Source organism: Electrophorus electricus, chromosome 6 (genome assembly GCF_041902795.1).
Source record: "Electrophorus electricus isolate QZ-2024a chromosome 6, ASM4190279v1, whole genome shotgun sequence".
NCBI classification, from domain to species: domain Eukaryota; kingdom Metazoa; phylum Chordata; class Actinopteri; order Gymnotiformes; family Gymnotidae; genus Electrophorus; species Electrophorus electricus.
The window spans coordinates 35,718,130-35,739,479 of record NC_137502.1 but is presented as its reverse complement, the minus strand read 5'-3'; the positions used below and the strand labels follow the sequence as shown (position 1 = coordinate 35,739,479).

Genomic DNA, 21,350 nt, shown 5'->3' with positions numbered 1-21,350 from the left:
AGACTGAAGAGAAGCTTCTTCCCACAGGCCATTCGGGCCGAGACCACCACCACCATGTAACATAACTGTGTATATATATATATATATATTCAATTACCACCATGTAACATAAAAACTGTAAATATGTCATTTTACAAAATGGATCTGTACATTCTGTACATTGTGTACATATATATACACAACCATATACATTGAACATTGTGTATATAAACATAATATACATATATTGTACATACATTGTTAATATATTTTTTTACACATTTAGAATATATATATTTCTCTATGCACCCATTTTCCTTTTCCTCAGTTTGGACCGAGCACTCTCAACCATTTCACTGCGAGTTATACTGTGTATGACTATGTATGTGACAAATAAACCAAACTTGAAACTTGAAACACACACACACACACACACACATACATACGTACATACATACATATCTATAAACACACTCACACATTGTTTTGCATCGGACTAGTGCTGAAGTCAAACCTCACACAAATAAACTATGCAGTCCTGTTGCAGTCTTGCATATTATCCTACTTGCTGCTAGAGTACTGTGCTAAAGCAGCACTGTACTCTGAACTGTTCTGGCTGCTACCAGTGACTGCTATGTTCAGGGTAGCATGTCACTGATTCCTATGCACAACTCACTTTACATATGCCCAGTACTGTGTACTGGACTAAATAATTGCACTGTCTACTCATTTTGTATTTGTCCTGTCCTGTATTTATTATTGTTTATTTAATGTTTATTTAATGACATTTTTGCACTATATTGGACTGTTTGCACTTGTGTAGCATGTTGTCTGTTGCACTGTTGTTTTGTGTTGCACCATGGTCCTGGAGGAACATTGTCTCATTTTTGTTGTGTACTTGTATATAGCTGAAATGACAATAAAACCTCTTTGAACTTTGAACTTTGAACTTGAACAAATGCAGACACTGGAGTGGGAGCACAAACAGACTGGGGATGACAGAAGGATTGGAGGGAGGATGAGGAAACACAACAAAAGATGACAAACAAGGATGGATGACCGGAGGTACAAAAGATGAGGAAAACAAAAATGCAACATAGGCCAGTCTAGGGCTAATGGGACTGGAACAAAAACAGAAATGGGCACTGGAATGGACACATGAATGGACACAGGGACAAAAACAAAGGGTCAGGAACAGGCACAGAAACAGGCACAAGGATGGATAACACAACAAGGGGCAAACCAAACCAACAATTATCTGTGCATTCACTGCATCTACTCACATATTGCACTGCAGCTTGTTCCTAGAGACAGGCATGCTCATGGTGCTTACCTGGGATCATAATGCCTAGAATCCTGTTTTTTCCAGGGAACGATGAGATGCGTGTGTACCCGCAGCGCCAGGGGATTTGTTGTCTCTGGCTTGGTGGTGTTGAGACTTGGCAGATTCACACTGTGTGGAAAAAGCTGGACTTTTGTCCCAGCGAAACAAACACATACCAGTCTCGGTCCTTCACTGTGTTCTTGGGGGGCTGGTCTAGCAAAACAAAGTGGTAAATGGAGAAAGCAATATGCACATATCTATTCGGGAACATTTTGCATACATAAATATTAATGGTTTTTTTCATATTTTCAATTACACTCAAAAGTGCTGTTTTATTATATTATAATATATTTATATTGAATGTTGAATGACTATATTATATTTATATTGAATGTATTTAATATTTTCCTGTTTCTCAATATAGCAAATATATTGTCACAGATAGTATGGTTAAATGTGTACAGCAAGTAAGCAAGATGAAAAATAAAAGAAACAAAGAAATAACAAATGTAAAAACTCATACAACATGGTTCTTGCTAATAATGAAGTTTATTAAACAGATATTAAAGGTAAATGTGAGACATTTGAAAATTAAATCAACAAATGTGAAAACAAAAATCTAAAACTTTTCATGATCACTGTGCAAGGTGCACTACATATTTTACACCAACATTAATTTAGTAAAGTTATGGAAAGTCATTCATTGCTAAATAAGCCTAATAAAATAAAGATTTTCATAAAGGAATGATCAGAGATTTAAAAGAATAAACAGATGTTCATATTTTGATCCTAGTGTCAGATTGACAAAAGGAGATTCTAGTTTATTTTAGTAGAGATTATAGTAGAGCCTAGTAGAGATTATAGTAGAAAATATTTTTTGTTTGCATGCACACGATCTTCAGTGAATGATCCATACAGTTAGGAGATCCACAAAGACACTCTGACTAGTTTTAAAACCTATATGCCTGTAAAAGAAAAATGTCACATTCATACAGAATATTAAACATTTCAAATCAAGATTAATATCGGTGATGCTATTAGGTGCTATAAACGTAAACTCAGAATGAGTCCTGCGGCAGGTGTGTTACTATTCATATTGCATCAGTAGTTATGTTAGATATTTGAAACCTAAGCAAACATGGAGACTGCTGTGTTGGCTCACCTCTGCTTCTCTCAGTCCTGATAAAAGGCCCCATGGAGATGGAGGAGGTGTCATGGGCATCCACAGACCTCTCAGCTCTGTGGTGGTGTCCAGGCTGACAATGCTGAAAAAGAAACAGTGATGGTGTCAAAAGGATTTAATAAACATTACTGCTCATTTAGGAGAATGAATCATTAGAGACTAACATATTCAAGAGTGAATACATTCTAGATGAAATCAAATTACTCCTTTCCAATAAACTTTCATAATGTTTCATAATTGTAAGGGTTGGTGCCAGGCCGAGGGCACCTCCGGCCACCAGAGGGAGGCCTCAAGTCAAGCACGCCACTAATCAGGCTTAACACCCAACAGCTGGGCTAGGCCTATATTAACCCAGTGACCCAGTCACTCAGTGTTGGGTCTTTGTCAAAGATCTGAGCCAAGTGCCTAGCTGGATATTGAGGCTCCCCTTAGCCATTACAGTTCCTTTCTGGTTTTGTTTGAGAAATTTTAGTTTGTTTTCCCCAGTGCATCAGGGCTGCCATTCTTCCCATGGTGTCCTTGGTTCTCCCTTTTCCCACGTTCGGTGGGGTGTTTAGTTTTGTCGTTCTCCGTTTCTCTGAAGGGCAATACACGCAGAGGTAGTTTTATAGCTGTCGCAGGCTAGCAGGTCTTTGTCTGCCTCCCAACATAGCGGCAGGGGTTCCACTCCCCTTTGGTTATTTACTTTTCTTGTTTTACCTGTTCCACGATCTAACTGTTCTGCACATGGACCCACCATTAGTGGGTCGTTGCTCATCCAGTAGGCTGTTGGTGTCATCACCTGGGTTTGAGCCCACCTTATAGTTTTTAATACTTTTTTTTGGAAGAAAAAAGCATGTTTTTGCACCATCAATACAACATTAATACATATTAATATATGAATGTATATTAAAGTGTGGAGAACACTGTTGGAAATGCTTATATGTAGTAAGACTTACATTTTCTCAAATGAGAAGAACGGATGGTAATTCTTTCCTTTTGTTAAGAGAGTATTACAGTTCTACATATATTCTGTGTGTCATCATTCTACATTGTTAGTCATTATTGTTACCTCTCTACACTAACATTGTATTTACACTGCATTGCTGAAGCTCTCTATTTAGCACTGTGCCTCTGTGATGGGGGCAGTGGTCAGAACTCACCATTGCACAGTTGTTGTTCTGCAGAAGGCAAAGGTGAATGGAGCAGTGAAGGAAGACCTTGTTAAAGGGGTATTTGTTAAAGGTGAACATCTTGAAGGAGAAGCGGGCTGTTGTGAAGACACCATTCTGGAGGACTTGCACTGTGTTATCTTTCGGATTAGGGCACCTGAAAAAATTGTGGATATTTAATCTTACAATCTAATCTTAAAAAGAACACATGAATCCATGCTTAAACCAAAAGAGTTAAACCAGTATTTGGGTAGTCCCAACATTTCCCAAGTGCCTGTTGGCAAAAGCTTTTAAAGTTCTAGTTAGCTCTGCATATACAGATAAAGAAAATGCCCCATATTTATTAATGATGAGGTGCCAAGGGTCAGCAAAGTTGCATTCATTCTCAGGGGTGGCCCAACATGAATCAATCACTGTAGCAATCTGACGGCTGTCCACCCCCTGGACAATCACTGCCACATAGATCCTCTGATTGACCTCTATGTCTGCACTGCCATTGTAAGGGTGGGAGAAACCAGGATCCTGATAGGGAATCATTCTGACCTGGTACATCCCCACACTACCTGGAAGGGTCTTGTGTACTATGCTGTAGAAAAGTACAACCACCCACTGATTAGTATTTGGCAATACTCTCTGTACAAACAATTAAACACAATTAAAAATATAAATGTAATACAACTGTCCTGGCACCCTCACAAATATGTTCGTGCTTTTTAAAAAAAAAAAAATCTTAAACACTGTCCAACAGCTCATATTTTTAGGATGTCAGTAGAGATTTATTAGACCCCAGACACTTGTCTGCCTCACCTCTGTAGAGGGTTTAATGCAGTGGCCATAGTAAGTGTTTGAGTGAGCTCATAGATGCAGGAGAACTGCTGTACTAGTGTTTTCTTTCTGTTAATGGGGCCTTCTGTTGAGTTGCCTGTGCTCTTGATAGAGTTCTTGTATATGATGTGAGTTCCATTGGCCTGTAGATATTGGTAAAAGTTAAATTTAGTCAGGAAAAGGTCAGCAAATGTGATAAATATGCATTCCATTACACAACATGTATAGCAGACTAATTTAGAGGAGTTGGAGTTAGTTAGAGTACGTTGCATGCTATTTATTTAACAGGTAGCAGAAACTTCAGCCTGTATGAGTAGTGTTTATTGTACCATGAGGTTTGTGCCACAGATGTGATCATCATTATCAAAGTAGAACACCAGTCTCCCATTCTGGACTGTTCCTCTGCAGCTGGGGTCATTCAGGTGCAAGCTGTTACCAGAGAAACCAGATTCAAAGAGCTGACAGAGGGACAGAGATATGCTGCCAGAGCTACCCTCACACACTTCAATAGCATCTAGAACACAGAGAGGAAACGTGAAGAAAGGCAGTGTGAGAAGTCATTTTCTTCAAATGGTGTTAAATAAATTACTTGGAATATGTTTCCACACATGTGTTTTAAAATACACTTTTACCGTAAGACTCTGGGTGTAGTGTAGATTCTTTCTGATTACAGAAGCAGCCATATACACCGTGTATCTCCCAACACAACTCATCCTCAGTGCAGTTCAGCTCCTCACATGGGTCCACTGTTGCTAAATGAACAAAAATGGAAAACTTTAAACAGAGAAACCAAGTTAATTTTTCCCTGTTTTAGTTGCTGAAATATTGGCAATGTAATTTTTTTCACTACTTTTGATTTTTAAAAAATGCCAGTTTTCTTTTAAAAGATCATTATATGAAATATGCAAAATATTACAACGGAAACATGAACATGCTGAATTGCCTTCTCCTTAGTATTGCTTTTTCCATACAGTTATGATCAACATTTTCATATTTAAAATGTTTGACATATAAAAGACAGTAAGGCAGTAAGTTTACAAAACATGGCGCAAAGTGTCGATTTTACTCAGAGGAAATGTGAGTAGTTTACCATTAAAGGGAGTGGTGACCACGGTGGTGGACTGTGGTGGGTCTGGAGTAGTAAATGGTGTACTGTTACCAACATCTGTAATATTTTCTAATTAGTATTACATTTTCTTGATATTTCAAAAATTTGACAAAGAAAAAGAAATGTGAATGTGTTAATGTAAAACATTTACTTACCAGTACAGTAAGCTGAAAAACAGATGGTCGGAGGGACAAACTGATATACATAGTAACCTCCTGGACAAGCTTTCACTTGTATGGGGGAGGATTTGTAATAACAGCAATCACTGTTCCAGCTCCCACACACTTGCCGTGTGACCACACCATCTTCCAGTTGTGGGTAAGATCCATTGAGCCAGAGAGGGATAAATGTGCCACACATGCCCTTGGCAACACATGAGTCTGGCATCTCGGCATTTTCTCCCAGGTGGAAAAGCCGATACCAGCCATTCCAGTTGATAAAGGTGTCAGACCATGCACTCTGACCCCATGGAAAGGTAAAATTATAATGGTTTGTGTTGTTTGTGGCTCTCCAAGCGTCGCTCAACACATTGTAGTTCTCACAGGGGTTAACGAGGCTCAGAAGAGTCACTGATATGAAAACATAATACAATGTTCTTGGAAAGTTGAAACACTGTAAAATGTTGTTTGAATAGTATATGCCTTTTAATGTACCTTTGAGCATATCTTATAGCAACCAAACCACAATATTTTTAATTATATTTTGCTGACATACACCCTCTCTCTCACATACACACACACACACACACACACACACACACACATACAGTATGATGATTATCATGTAAACAACAAATCTCAACTGAACACAAGTTGTCCGAAATACTAAATATGATCTAGGCCTAGATAAGTTTAACAGCACTGATTAAATGACTGTATAATATAAAATCTGATAGAAACTATTGAACATAAATAAATATAGATTGAGTTTACTCACTAATGACAAAGCACTTTTGTAAGTCGCTCTGGATAAGAGCGTCTGATAAATGCCGTAAATGTAAATGTAGTTAAGAGGGCAGATTGTAACATTTAACATTTGTTTTCATATAACAATTAGCAGCAACAGCCAAGCTATTGGAAATTACTATGAACTTAGAAGCAAACAAAACTATAACTATTCTACTATCCTACAGTGTACATAGAATGTGTGTGTGTTTTAGGGAAACAATGATGTTACATATTGGATTTATAAATTGGATTTATAAACTTTTTCTATATCTGAAAGAAACTACCTTGTAAATTATATTGCTGGGTTAACGGTTTCCCCAAAGTCACTGCATAATATACACAATAAACCATAAAATACAAATGAAAAGTGCAAGTACTTTACCATTTGGTGTGACTGCTGTTGTATTGTAATCTGCATTGAAGACATTTTCAGTTTAATTTATTTGAGAAAAATCCAAGTAATAAAATATTGTGTTGACAGTAAAATGTTTTGTTATCAGTATTTCATCTGTATTTATTCAACAGCAATGCAGCTTTGAGCTTGAATTTATAGAAAGGTCTCCCCCAAACTCAACCTATGCACTCTTCACTCAGCTTCTACTGGTCTATGGGGTGAGTGAATGAACATCCCAAACACCTCTCTTCACACATCACTATGAAGTTATGTCTTGTGAAGTTATGTCAGAGCATTTCTGGTTGTAGCTAAGACATGTTAAGACATGTTAAACACATGGGGAATAGTCCAAATATAAACATGTAACATACTGATAACACTTCTAAGGTGTTTTATGGTTATGGTAAATATAACATTTAATGAATCTCCTCCCATATCCACAACATGTTGTTCAGATTACATATATTGTAGATGGGCACAGATATTTTCACTGGATTGCTGCGTTTATGGTGCACATGAACAGTTCACTGAAATCTCTGCATGTAAATGTTACCACTGTCTACTTGCAAATATCTCTAACTTTGTCAATATTGTCAATACCAGAAGATTAACTCAGCTCATTTGCTGTTGTCATCTGACAGTGTTTTCCATAATGAAGAATGAATTTTAGGTAAAGGAAATATGTTATTTTTTTAATCTCTTTATAAAAATGACACCTGTTCCAACTGGAGGAAGTGTGTGTAAGCAGTTTACCAGTAGTGCGAGTGGTTGGTTCCTCAGTGCTGGTTGAAGTAGGTGAAATGGTGTCAATATCTGAAATGGAGGCAATATAAATGTAATTTTACAAATTAATAGAAAGCAAATAAATGCAAGTGATAGAATATTGTGTTTACAATGTAATATTGTGTCAATAATATTTCAACAGTCATCTCACATTGGTTGATTATCATCTGTGTGGGATTTAAGAATCACATTTTGAAAGAAGTTTAAAAGACAAGGAGAAGCTTTCTGATTGATTAATATAATCATACTATATTACACTTTTGATGATTACATCAAAATTTCAGGGCAGTCACCATCAACATATTTTACTAGATTTATAGTTGCACAACAACCAAAAATGTCCATAGTATTTAAATATATTTTTGCATCAGCATTTTTAACGCATATTGCTTAGAACAGCTATAAGCTTCAGATCTGCCATGAGGTGTCTGTGGTAGATTTTATATATAGCACCTTACTTGCATATCCATTGCTACATTTTTGAGAGAAAATCAAATAAAAACAGAAAAATAACAAAAACATAATGTGACTCCCAGTTGCCACAACAACTAATAATCACCTTGGAAGAAACACTGGGTAAAATAGAATATTTACCAGTACAGAAGGCTGAGTTACAGAAGGCTGGGGTCATAAGCTCATATACATAATAATTTCCTGGGCAAGCTTTCACTTGGATGGGGAATGATTTGTAATAACAGCAGTCACTGTTCCAGCTGCCACACACTTGCCGTACAACCACACCATCTTCCAGTTGTGGGAGGGAACCATTGAGCCAGAGAGGGATATCAGTGCCGCACATGCCCGGGCTAACGCAGGAATCTGGCATCTCAACATTATTTCCCTGGTAAAAGAGCCGGTACCAGCCATTCCAATTGGTATATCTGTCACACCATGTCCACCACCACCACCACCAGTTGTGATCTGCATTATCTGTGGCTCTCCACGAGTCGTCCAACTCATTGTAGTTATAACAGGGGTCAGTGCTTGGGTATGTAAAATTTACTGATGGAGAAACACAAAACACTCTTCTGTGAATCCAGTAAATTTTTGCTTCTGACTTACCAGAGAGTATAAAGTTTGTATTTTACATATTTTTTAACCTCATCCCTTAAATATCAGTAGTCAAAGTCCACGTAGAGCTTGTTTGCATTATACTTTTTTTTTCTTTAGACACTGAACAAAATAAAAACATTCTGACAGACTTGACAGGAAATGGAAAATATAATTCACCAATGTTTTGTTTAATTTTTTTTTATCAGACTCCTTTTGTCTTCCTTCAGAATATCTCTCTCTGTAAAACTATTTTAGCAAGTTAAAATAGATGTAATCTGATCTGGTGTAATTATATAATATTTCTAGTTTCAGGCTGTTTTTGAGATTTAACCTATTTATAGATGTTTTACTACCATATAAATATGTGAATTACTCTACCTGCACAGTATGTAGGCATTGGAATCGATACGTCTGGCTTGACAAGTTTGTAGACATAGTAATTTCCTGGACAGGCTTTCACTTGGATTGGGTGGGACCTGGACACTGAGTTGCACTGGCCATCAGAGTAGGCGTAGATTTCTCTGGACACAATTCCATCCTCTAGTCGTGGATGAGAACCACCAAGTACAAGTGGAGTGTAGCCACCACACGTCATGTAGTTCACACACCACTCAGACAATTGAGCACTATTCCCCTGGAGAAACAGTCGATACCAGCCATCCCACTCAACAATGGTGTCGTCATGACCAGTGTAAAAATTGTATATTTCAATTGTGTTCCTCCAGTAATCATCAACAACATCATAGTAGTTGCAAGGGTCAAATGAGAAGTCGTCTTGAGGGGATGCTGTGGAAGAATAAGCATGATAGTATATGTCAATGAGGATATCTTATTACAAAATAATGTGGTGTCCAAAAGTGTAAGAGGGTTAACAACACTGGGTCAGAGGGGCAAGTACTCCCTGTTGTCTAGTTGCCACCTCTCTAGACACCCATGGAGGAAAACACCCAAGAGTGGGCCAACCTCAGATAGAGGAGTGTGACAGGAGAATGGCTAACCAAATAAAAGAGATCATCCACCCAGCTTGTGCAGGGTTTGAATGGGAGGTTGGTGCCCAATGCGCAAAGCAGTGCTGCTAGCTGTGAGATGCACAGTGATGGTGGAGAAGGGGGAAGGTGCAAGACCTAATTTGGCAGCACATGTTTTTTCTGGTCTGAATGCTTCTCCACAAAAACAGGAAGGCTAAAGCAGAAATTTCTCCTGACCTCCTAGTCGAACTGGAGACATAAAAGATGACAAAGCAGAGCTCTAACTGCTGAGCCAAAGAGGAGGGAGGGGGGACTGAGAGGATAGAGAGATTATGGTGGAAGGCAAAGCAGGGAAAATAACCATAACATTACAAAGAGGGGCAATAGTCCCCCATAGAAAAGGCAGAAAGAGACATCACTCTCCCAAAGAACAGCCCTTTAAGAATACTATTTGCTGGGAAAGAAGCTAACGTGTTGCATACACCATTCATGAAGAATGGCCTTTGAGAAGCCGTGATGTAAGCAGGTGACCACCTCTAGGTCATCACACTGCTGTCTGATCATTAATTTACTGCCTTACAAAAAGCTTAAATATAAAACTTCCAGACACAACATTAAGTACCAAAATCTAAAAGCAGATTTTGTGAACTTGAATAATCAGATTTAAATGATTCCTTTTATTGGTCATTGAAGTCAGCTTGTTCTCTAATTGCTACAATTACAATACAATCTGTGTGCATATTTCTTTTCATTCTAGGTATTCTAAGGCATTTAATGGTATTACTGCTTATTTTATTTTTCAGTTTTGTAGTTTTTGTTTAAAACTGTATGTGGGAATCAAGTGTCCATCTGTATCTGCAGTTTGGCAAGAAGAAAAGAAAAATAAATGAAATAAATCCATTCCGCAAATGGATAATGATAGGTTCATAGTTTTTACAGCAACTCACTCAGGGCCATTTTAGATTCTGCATCAGATGAGGGTTCAAGAACTGGAGATGTGGTGTTCATGTCTGAAGAGAGGATAAAGGAGGAAAGTGAAATTGAAAAGCAAAAGATTAAAATCTGATGACATATTTACAGTACACAAACAGCTCATGTCACTTCCATCATACTGGCTTCCTGCAGTAGTAAAACTTGACATGTTCTTGCTCCCTCCAGTCTCTCAGTGACTCCTTACATTTCATCACAATTCCCTACACCTCTTAGCAATTCCTACATCCCGCAGTGTGTTCCTACACCCCGTAGCACTTACCTACAACCTTTAGTGTGTCCGAACACCCCTCAAATACACTTCATAATGTGTTCCATACACCCCTTAGTGCTTCCCTATACCCTTTAGGTCCTCTGGCTCCTAACAATCCCCAAATTCAAATTGCCCCATAAAACAGGTATTTTATCAGGGTACACTGTTCTTCCTTCTTCCATTTAAAGCACAGTTTAGAGTAATCCTATTCATCTGGAACTTTCACAATAATCTTATCTCTCCTGTGTGTGTATTCATTGTGCTATATGCACTGTAAAACAACCTTGGACCTGCGAAAGGTGCTATATAAGTGAATTATTATTATTATTATTATTATTATTATTATTATTATTATTATTATTATTGGTGTTGTATATAAGTGTGTAAATACCTGTACAGTAGGCCATGTTGCAGAACATTGGACTGACAAACTCATAAACATAGTAGTTGCCTGGGCATGCTTTAACATTAATTGGGGTGGACTGGAAGAAGCAGCAGTCAGATCCTGCATTTGCACAGACCTGGCGGGCGACCACTCCATCCTCTATCTGAGGATGAGGACCATTGAGCCACAGAGGGTAGAAAGTACCACATCTGTAAACATCAACACAGCTCTCTACCATACAGATGTTCATCCCATTGTACAGCAGGCGGTACCAGCCATTCCATTTGAAGTTGCTGTCACAAATTCCCAACCCAGGTGCATTATTGGCTCTCCAGGGTTGGTCCAGGGAAACATAGTTGTTGCAGGGATCATATAATGGGTTGGTTAATGCCACTGACATGGATAAAGAGAAAGTAAAATTGAATCGGTCACTCGTTCCTTTTCAGATGCTCAATCATTTTTAAAGCTTTAATCATTTTTTTAATGTATGGATTTTTAGGTAATGTTTAATGACATTTAATATGTTTAATGTCATATACTTGGACAATAAAGTCAGAAGTTATTTTTATCTTTGTGTTTATTTATTTGAACTAATACTTATCGAAATACTAAAACATATTTACATATTTTATAGTTGCATAGTGTAGGATAATTCATTACATAGAAAAATCTTAAGGCAAACTTCTTAGGTTCTAATGGTCAGTCAGATGTTAATTTTAAAAAACATGAACTTTATATTTACATTACTGTACATTAATGTAAATGGAAAAAGACTGTACCTGTGGTATATACAGGTAGAGGAATTGACACATCTGGCTTGACAAGCTTGTAGACATAGTAATGTCCTGGACAGGCTTTCACTTGGATTGGGTTGGATGTGTAGTAACTGCACTGGCTTCCATACCACCCATATCCCCAGTACCACCAGTAGTACCCACCGTACCACCAGTAATTGTAAGTAAAGGAGCCAAAGATTTCTCGAGTTACAATTCCATCCTCAACAAGGGGATGTGAACCACCGATCATCAGTGGAGTGTAACCACCAGATGTTATAGAACCCACACACCACTCAGAAATTTGTGCATCTGCACCCTGTAGATACAGCCAATACCAGCCATCCCATTCAGTAGTGGTGTCATCGTGACTGCTGAAGTATCCAGACTGGCCATAACTGTAATAACCATAACCATAGGAACTGTATGTGGTTCTCCAGATGTCATCAAGAACATTGTAGTTGTAACAGGGATCAGAAGTGGAGATGTCTGGACTGGTTGCTGTAGAAACACAGTCAATAATGAGGAGTATGAATTAAAATAGGATTGTTTATTGTGCTATTATTCATAATATTATTACATACATAAATGCAGGATCTGAGTGATATTATTATTCAAAATACTTGGCTTTTTTGGTAGTTTATATATATTTTATAGTTCATATATATATATATATATATATATATATATATATATATATATATATATATATATATATATATATATATATATATATATATAAATTATCCTTCTGATGAGACTTTGACCTGGTCAGGGTGGGCTTTATCTCACCCCTGGGCCATGGAGACAGGACCAAAGGCCCCCCTGGTGCCATGATGCTGAGCAACAAAGCCATAAACATCCTAACTGATATCTTACCATGCTGGCCTGGCTTTCTGACCCTTCCCTCTTCTTAGTTGTAATAAAACCCACAAACCTTTGTGCGTTCTGTTCCTTGCCCATATATATATATATATATGAAGACCTTTGTGTGTGTGTGTGTGCGCACGAGCATGTAATTTATTTATTTGTGTTAGTTACTGGATTGGATTACATCCATGCCAGGTTTCATTTAAGATATGAAAATCAGTTTTTAATGCTGACTGGACAATAGGCATTGGATTGTCTGCTGTACATGTAATCCATAAAATCAAATCCATAAAATCAGTACATTTATTAATTTTTAAAGCAACTTACTCATGGCAGAGGTTAATTCATTTCCACTGGATATGGCTGTAGGCACAGTATTTGGAGTTATAGTGCTGGCATCTGAAAATAAAGAAATATGAAAACAGAGATGTGAACATGACAAAACATGTTAAACACAAAACTGTGAAATGTGTAAACACATGTAACATCTGTCATACCTGTACAGTAGGCCATGTTGCAGAACATTGGACTGACAAACTCATAAACATAGTAGTTGCCTGGGCATGCTTTAACACGAATTGGGGTGGACTTGAAGAAGCAGCAGTCAGATCCTGCATTTGCACAGACCAGGCGGGTGACCACTCCATCCTCTATCTGAGGATGAGGACCATTGAGCCACAGAGTGTAGAAAGTACCACAACTGTAAACATCAACACAGCTCTCTGCCATACGAATGTTCATCCCATTGTACATCAGGCGGTACCAGCCATTCCAGTTGAAGTTGCTGTCACAAATTCCCAACCCAGTTGCATTATTGGCTCTCCAGGGTTGGTCCAGTGAAACATAGTTATCGTAGGGATCAAAAGATGGACTGGTTAAAGCAACTGCCATGAACAAACAAAAAGTATATATTTGTAAAATATATATTTGTAAAAATGTATTTATTGTTAAGGCTGTAATTTTTTTTATAGTATTTAAGATCTTATAAAATGTGATGAATTTCAGGGTGATTTATGTAATATTCTCATTGTAGGTGTGCTAAGGTTTTTTGCTTTTGTTTGTTTTGTTTGTTTGTTTTTTTTATTAGAAGACATTGTAATAGTAATAGTAAACAATATATGCAGAATGTACCATTTCATATAATTAAACCATTGTATTGGAAGACAGAATGCTTAATAACTTCAAATTCAAATAAAATGAGACTTTAAACACTGTACCTGTAGAGTATACAGGCAGAGGAATTGACAAATCTGGCTTGACAAGTTTGTAGACATAGTAATGTCCTGGACAGGCTTTCACTTGGATTGGGTTGGAAGTGTAGTATGTGCACTGGTTACCATTCCACCCATAATTCCAGTACCACCAGTACCACCAGTAGTAGTAGCTGTTGGTCCCATAGACTTCTCTGGTCACAATTCCATCCTCCACAAGGGGATGTGAATCACCAAGCAGCAGTGGGGTGTATCCACCAGATGACATGGAGCCCACACACCACTCAGAAATCTGTGCATCTGCACCCTCTAGATACAGCCGATACCAGCCTTCCCATTCAAGAGTGGTGTCATCATGACTGCTGTAGTAAATGGAGAATCCCAAACTGTAGTAGTCATAACCATAGTAACTGTATGTGGTTCTCCAGATGTCATCAAGAACATTGTAGTTGTAACAGGGGTCAAATATTGAGATGTCTGGATTGCTTGCTGAAACACAATCATCATAGAGAATTTAAGATTCCCAATAGGATCTTTTATTTTGATAATGATGATAAAGCTACACATTTATGTCTAAACTGTAATTGCTGGGTCAATTCAAACATTATTTTCATTGAATACATAAAGTTTTATGTGTCATGTATGCACGTCGATAGCTGAGTTACTGTCTGTAACTGTATATTTATAAAATACAACTGAAAGGTACAGTAAGTGAACTTGATAAAGCTGCCAGAATGCATCTACTCAGAGGATTGCCATAGCCCTTGTGAGTTGAGTTTTGCTCTGCATCCAAGATCAGAAGTGTTTCTTTCTGAGGCAAATATTTCAGGTATTGGTCCACACATGTCTCGCAGTGCTGGTTAAATAAGTCACATTTACTAACCAAGATGTTAAGAAATGTATTGGCTAACTAGCTAAATACAGTTTATTATACTACTTGGCTGCAAAGTTTGTCAGGTGAACACTTGTACCGCAATTAAACAAGATTAGCATATCAGGGGACTACAGTATTTCAGTTTCCTTCCCTTGCATAGTTATTGAATATCTTGATGCATGCTCAAGTTACTGAATGTACATTTTATAGGCATACTTTACCACATTTTTAGACTGTAAACAAATGTGAGCATTGTACAAACCATTTAAGAATGTACGTTTTTAAAGGATAACACTTGCCCTTAGAATTATTCTAAAGAACAATCCAAACCCAGGAATGAGGGAAAATTCTAAACTAAATAGTTGTTGCTGTTGTTGTTTTAAAATAATACTTTGTCTCAATTTTGAAGTCTGAAGTTAGGAAAAGATGCAGAATTAAAGAGTTTAGTAGGAGATATGACTTCCACAGAATCACAATGTTTTACTACTTAAAATTATGTATAAATGTTTAGTGATTTTTGTTTTAACATAACACTGCCTTTTAGTTTGTAGACAATGTTTGTATCCTCATTAAACAAAATTCATTAGATGATCTATTTTAACTGAATATCAGTTGTCAAATTGTTTATTTATTTATGTTGTTAATGTAATCCAGAAAATCAATTTATTACAGAATGCAAAATTAATTTTATAACAACATACCCATGTTTTTGTTGAGTTCTGTTACACCAGATGTAGGGGTAAGATTTGGTGTTATGGTATTGACATCTGTAAAATCAAAATATGAAAACATGCATGATTACATGAAAAAGCATGTATAACTCTTGAAATAAATAAATAAAACTATGTGAAAAAAATGTCATACCTGTACAGTAGGCCATGTTGCAGAACATTGGACTGACAATCTCATACACATAGAAATTACCTAGGCATGCTTTAACTTGAATTGGGTTGGACTGGAAGAAGCAGCAGTCAGATCCTGCATTTGCACAGACCTGGCGGGTGACCACTCCATCCTCTATCTGAGGATGAGGACCATTGAGCCACAGAGGGTAGAAAGTACCACATCTGTTAACATCAACACAGGTCTCAGTCATACGGATGTCCATCCCATTGTACAGCAGGCGGTACCAGCCATTCCAGTTGAAGTTGCTGTCACAAATTCTCAAACCAGTTGCATTATTGGCCCTCCAGGGTTGGTCCAGTGAAACAAAGTCATCGCAGGGATCATAAGATGGACTGGTTAAAGCAACTGTCATGGATAAACAAAAAGTATAAATCTTTTTTCCTTTGTAAAAATTTACTGTTAAGGCTGTAACAATTTTTATAGTATTTAAGATCTTTCAATCTTCCGAATTTAAGAATAATTTATGTATTATTCTAACTGTAGGAGTGCTCAGGTTTTTTGCTTGTTTTGTTTGTGTCACGATCAGTCCCTCTCAGGTTTTGTGTTTTCCCTGTCTTTTGTGTTTTTTTAGTTCCGTTTCGTTTTCTCCACTCCTCGTTTTATTGCTTGCACCTGTCCCTCGTTTCTACCTTTCGTTCTTGTATTTAAACCCTGTCTTGAACCCTGTGTTTTGGCTGTTCATTGTTATGCTTCATTGTGTTTGGTTGTTTTGATGCAAGCCTGTAAGTTTGTACTCCGTGCCTTTGTGTTATCTTAGCCGCCGTGTTCCCTAGTCTTTGTTATAGCCTGCTTCACGTTTGCCTTTGTGTACTTTTTCTTTGTGTCTCCTTGCTTTTGTGTATTCTAGCCCTTGTCTTGTTAATAATGTATCCCTGTACACTCCGTGTTGGCTCTTTGACCCTGGACTATGACTACGATTCTGGATTTGCCCTGAATAAGTCTTGCTCTTCTCCACACATGCGTTCACCTCCTTACCGCTCAATGTTACAGAATGCACAGCCAAAAGACAGAGATCAAGACGGGGTTTAAATACAAGAATCAAAGGTAGAAACGAGGGACAGGTGCAAGCAATCAAACAAGCGGTGGAGAAAACGAAACTAAGGAACATAACTAAAAAACACAAAAAACAGGGAACACGGAGCTTGGGAGGGACTGATCATGAAGGTTTCCTTTTTTCTTTGTAAAGTTAGAAGACATTGTAATAGTAATAGAAAAACATTGTAAGCAGAATGTACCGTTTCATATAATTAAATCAATGTATTAGAGGACAGAAGGTTTAATAACTTCAAATTCAAATAAGACTTTAAACACTGTACCTGTAGAGTATACAGGCAAAGGAATTGACAAATCTGGCTTGACAAGTTTGTAGACATAGTAGTGTCTTGGACAGGCTTTCACTTGGATTGGGTTGGAAGTGTAGGCTGTGCACTGGTTACCATTCCACCCATAATTCCAGTACCACCAGTAATAGTAGCTGTTGGTCCCATAGATTTCTCTGGTCACAATTCCTTCCTCAATAAGGGGATGTGAATCACCAAGCAGCAGTGGGGTGTATCCACCAGATGACATGGAGCCCACACACCACTCAGAAATCTGTGCATCTGCACCCTCTAGATACAGCCGATACCAGCCTTCCCATTCAAGAGTGGTGTCATCATGACTGCTGTAGTAATTGGATGGAGTGTGTACCCCCTGGGTATCATGACCTTGGTGTTGCTAGCACCTTGTTCTACATACTCTACCAGCTGATCTACCTAAGCACTGTATACAATAAAAAAGCCATTCGGACTGTCAATAATGTCTGGAGCCTCAATGGACTTAAGTGTGCCTATTTATCAGTACAATTATAGCCTGCAAACTAATTTTTCTAGTAACTTACTGATGGTCACGGTGAGTTCTGTTCCATTGGCCATGGTTGTAGGCACAGGATTTGGAGTTATGGTGTTAACATCTTAAGAAAGAAAGAACAAAAAGAAAAACATGGATTAAAAACATGAAAGAAGCCTGGACAACACTAGAAAGATATAAAAAATATATTTAAAATAAATGTCATACCCGTACAGTACGCCATGTTGCAGAACATTGGACTGACAATCTCGTAGACAAAGAAATTGCCTGGACATGCTTTAACTTGAATTGGGTTGGACCGGAAGAAGCAGCAGTCAGATCCTGCATTTGCACAGACCAGGCGGGTGACCACTCCATCCTCTATCTGAGGATGAGGACCATTGAGCCAGAGAGTGTAGAAAGTACCACATCTGTAAACATCAACACAGCTCTCTGCCATACGGATGTCCATCCCATTGTACAGCAGGCGGTACCAGCCATTCCAGTTGAAGTTCATGTCACAAATTCCCAAACCAGTTGCATTATTGGCTCTCCAGGGTTGGTCCAGGGAGACATAGTCATTACAGGGATCATAAGATGGACTGTTTAAAGCAACTGTCATAGATAAATAAAAATTAAAAATTACTCATTTGTTTTTTGCTTTGTAAAAATCTATTTATTTTTAAGGCTTTAATATTTTTTATAGCACTTAAGATCTTATAAGGTCTTGTGCCTTTCAGGATGATTTATATCATGTTCTAATGGTAGACTAGCCAAGTTTTTGTTTTTATTAAAATACATTTTATTATTAATAGTAACCAACATGATCTTATAAATTAGAAAAACACTTCGCGCTCCTAGTGGTTGTGGGCAGTGGAATAAAAGATTTATTTCATGTATTTGTAATGCTAATCTTTCCAGTTTGTTTTGTTCAATTAACAAACACTGTAAAGACTAATGGAAGATTGATAAGTTCAAATGGCAACTCATATAATGATAAAGAAGGGTAAAGAATGTACCTGCAGTGTATACCGGAAGTGGGATTGATACAGCTGGAATGACAAGTTTGTAGACATAGTAATGTCCAGGACAGGCTTTCACTTGGATTGGATTGGACGTGTAGTAATTGCACTGGCTTCCATACCACCCGTATACCCAGTACCACCAGTAATTGTAATTATTGGTCCCATAGATTTCTCTGGTCACAATTCCATCCTCAATAAGGGGATGTGAATCACCAAGCAGCAGTGGGGTGTATCCACCAGATGGAGTCCACACACCACTCAGAAATCTGTGCATTTTCTCCCTGTAGATACACCCTATACCAGCCTTCCCATTCAACAGTGGTGTCATCATGACTGCTGTAGTAATTGGAGAATCCTAAACTGATCTCCAGATGTCATCAAGAACATTGTAGTTATAACACGGGTCAAAAATAGAGTTGTCTGAATTGTTTGCTGTAGAAACACAATCATTTCAGAGAACATAGAAGTTCCATAAATTAATTTATTGTGATTTTCATTTAATGTGATTTATTATGATAACACACACACAAATGCGGAGAGGAGCGAGATGTATTATAAATACATAATCAGGGTCGTTTAAACAGCCCAGGATCAACACAGACTACAATGTGGAACATGGAACACAGGCTACACTAACAGAGGCTACATTGGCTACACACAGAGAACGTGAGAAGGCTAGGAGAAATAACGCGGGCAGAGCAAACACAATAGAGCTGAATACAAATGAAGGACAAGTACAAATGGCCAGCAATGAACATAAAAAACACAAAGTTTAAATCCATGTACTAACGAGAGGGAAAAGCAAAACAAAGACAAAAGTTGGGGTTACTATGGAAACAGACACCAGGGAGGGGTCAACCGTAACAGGCAGTATGTTTATGAAATTTTTTTCAGTAAAATAATTTCTTCTTCAGAGAACATTTTTATATTTTTAAATCTAAATATTGTTGTTTACGTTTTTTAGGTCTGAAGTACATTTAAAAAATTGTTTCTGTTTGAGATTTTGTTTTAAACATTGCTATTGAGCCACAGAGTGTAGAAAGTACCACATCTGTTAACATCAACACAGCTCTCAGTCATACGGATGTCCATCCCATTGTACAGCAGGCGGTACCAGCCATTCCAGTTGAAGTTGCTGTCACAAATTCCCAAACCAGTTGCATTATTGGCTCTCCAGGGTTGGTCCAGGAAGATGTAGTTGTTGCAGGGGTCATAAGATGTAAGACTGTTTAAAGCAACTGTCATGGACATTTAAAGAGTAGAAATAAATTAATTCTTAAATTATTTTATTTACACTGAAAAGCCTTACATTGTTTTTTGTGTGTTTTGTTAAATTAACAACAACTGTTTATAGCAACCAGAAAAACACAATAAACATATCTGTTGTAAAGTGAAGTACAGTGGCATATAGTGACATATACATTACAGTAAATGTTCAATTTCGATGCAGATAAAAAGTTCTTCCATTTGGTGTTGATAAAATAAAATCAGAGAGAATAATGTACCTGCAGCATATGTAGGTCGCAGGATTGATGTGTCCGGCTTGACCAGTCTGTAGACATAGTAATGTCCTCGACAGGCTTTCACATGGATTGGGTTGGACGTGTAATAACTGCACTGGCTATTGTACCACCAGTACCACCAGTACCCCCAGTACCAGTAATAGTTGTTATTGGACCCATAGATTTCTCTGGTCACAATTCCATCTTCAATAAGGGGATGTGAACCACCCAGCAGAAGTGGAGTGTATCCACCAGATGTTATAGAACCCACACACCACTCAGAAATCTGTGCCTTTGCTCCCTGAAGATACAGACGATACCAGCCATCCCATTCAACAGTGGTGTCATCATGACTGTTGAAGTAATTGGAGAATCCATAAGTGTAGTAGCCATAACCATAGGAACTACATGTGGTTCTCCATGTGTCATCAAGGACACTGTAGTTGTAACAGGGATCATAAGTGGAGGCAGGTGGACTCATTTCTGTGGAAATATAGTAATTATTGAAGAATTGCTTTTTGACATTTTTAACCTTTATTACAGTATACAGTCTTTACATCAACTGTCTGGGTTATTTATATACAAATGAGAGAAAGGTCTGAAGCAATTTGGAGTGGAGATCTGGTGCCTTTGGTTAACAGCAAACAGCTATAATTTGATGGAAATGTGAATCATTTCTAATCAAATCCTTGTGAAATCCATTTCCCGATGTAATATGATGAATCACACTGACATACAGACACTAGACTGCTACACACCAGCTTCAGCCCTTTACTTAACCTGTAACCTAGAACTTTTCAAGACCTTTTTAATTCTGTTTGTGCTGCATGTTCTCTCTATGACCTGGCACACCATCCTCCTCTTCTGCTCTGAGGGTCTGAGCATTTTATAGACTGTTGCTATTGTTTCTTCCAGCTCCAAAGTTAATTTGAAATAATTTCATAGCACTCTGTCACATAGGTAGCAACAATATTTTATAATAAAAATAATTTCATAAGATGATGAAGTCAGAAAGTTAA

General features: G+C 37.7%; 1 protein-coding gene and 1 pseudogene across 1 annotated transcript; both read right to left on the bottom strand.

Moving 5' to 3' along the window:
• Positions 1 to 1,973: 1,973 nt before the first annotated feature.
• Positions 1,974 to 13,877, bottom strand: LOC145658526 (uncharacterized). Its single transcript, XM_081715717.1, has 15 exons — positions 13,484 to 13,877; positions 13,314 to 13,385; positions 12,123 to 12,617; positions 11,350 to 11,736; positions 10,663 to 10,725; positions 9,126 to 9,533; positions 8,289 to 8,696; positions 5,726 to 6,139; positions 5,095 to 5,214; positions 4,792 to 4,976; positions 4,445 to 4,605; positions 3,978 to 4,223; positions 3,629 to 3,794; positions 2,466 to 2,568; positions 1,974 to 2,268 (listed from the first exon to the last, which is right to left on the bottom strand). Exons 1-15 carry the CDS (start codon positions 13,875 to 13,877, stop codon positions 2,261 to 2,263), a joined length of 3,630 nt encoding a protein of 1,209 aa, XP_081571843.1. The 3' UTR covers positions 1,974 to 2,260.
• A 313-nt stretch (positions 13,878 to 14,190) lies between these two features.
• Positions 14,191 to 20,812, bottom strand: LOC145658525 (uncharacterized; annotated as a pseudogene).
• Between the last annotated feature and the right edge of the window lie 538 nt (positions 20,813 to 21,350).

What these genes read in the sequence shown, in the direction of transcription:
- LOC145658526 (XM_081715717.1), bottom strand. Translation starts at nt 13,877, where the DNA reads ATGGCAGTTGCTTTAACCAGTCCATCTTTTGATCCCTACGATAACTAT. An exon ending in TCTACCTGTATATACCACAG is followed by an intron (nt 11,737 to 12,122) that starts GTACAGTCTTTT and finishes TATCCATGTCAG; the next exon opens with TGGCATTAACCAACCCATTA. An exon ending in TAACTCAGCCTTCTGTACTG is followed by an intron (nt 6,140 to 8,288) that starts GTAAATATTCTA and finishes TTTTCATATCAG; the next exon opens with TGACTCTTCTGAGCCTCGTT.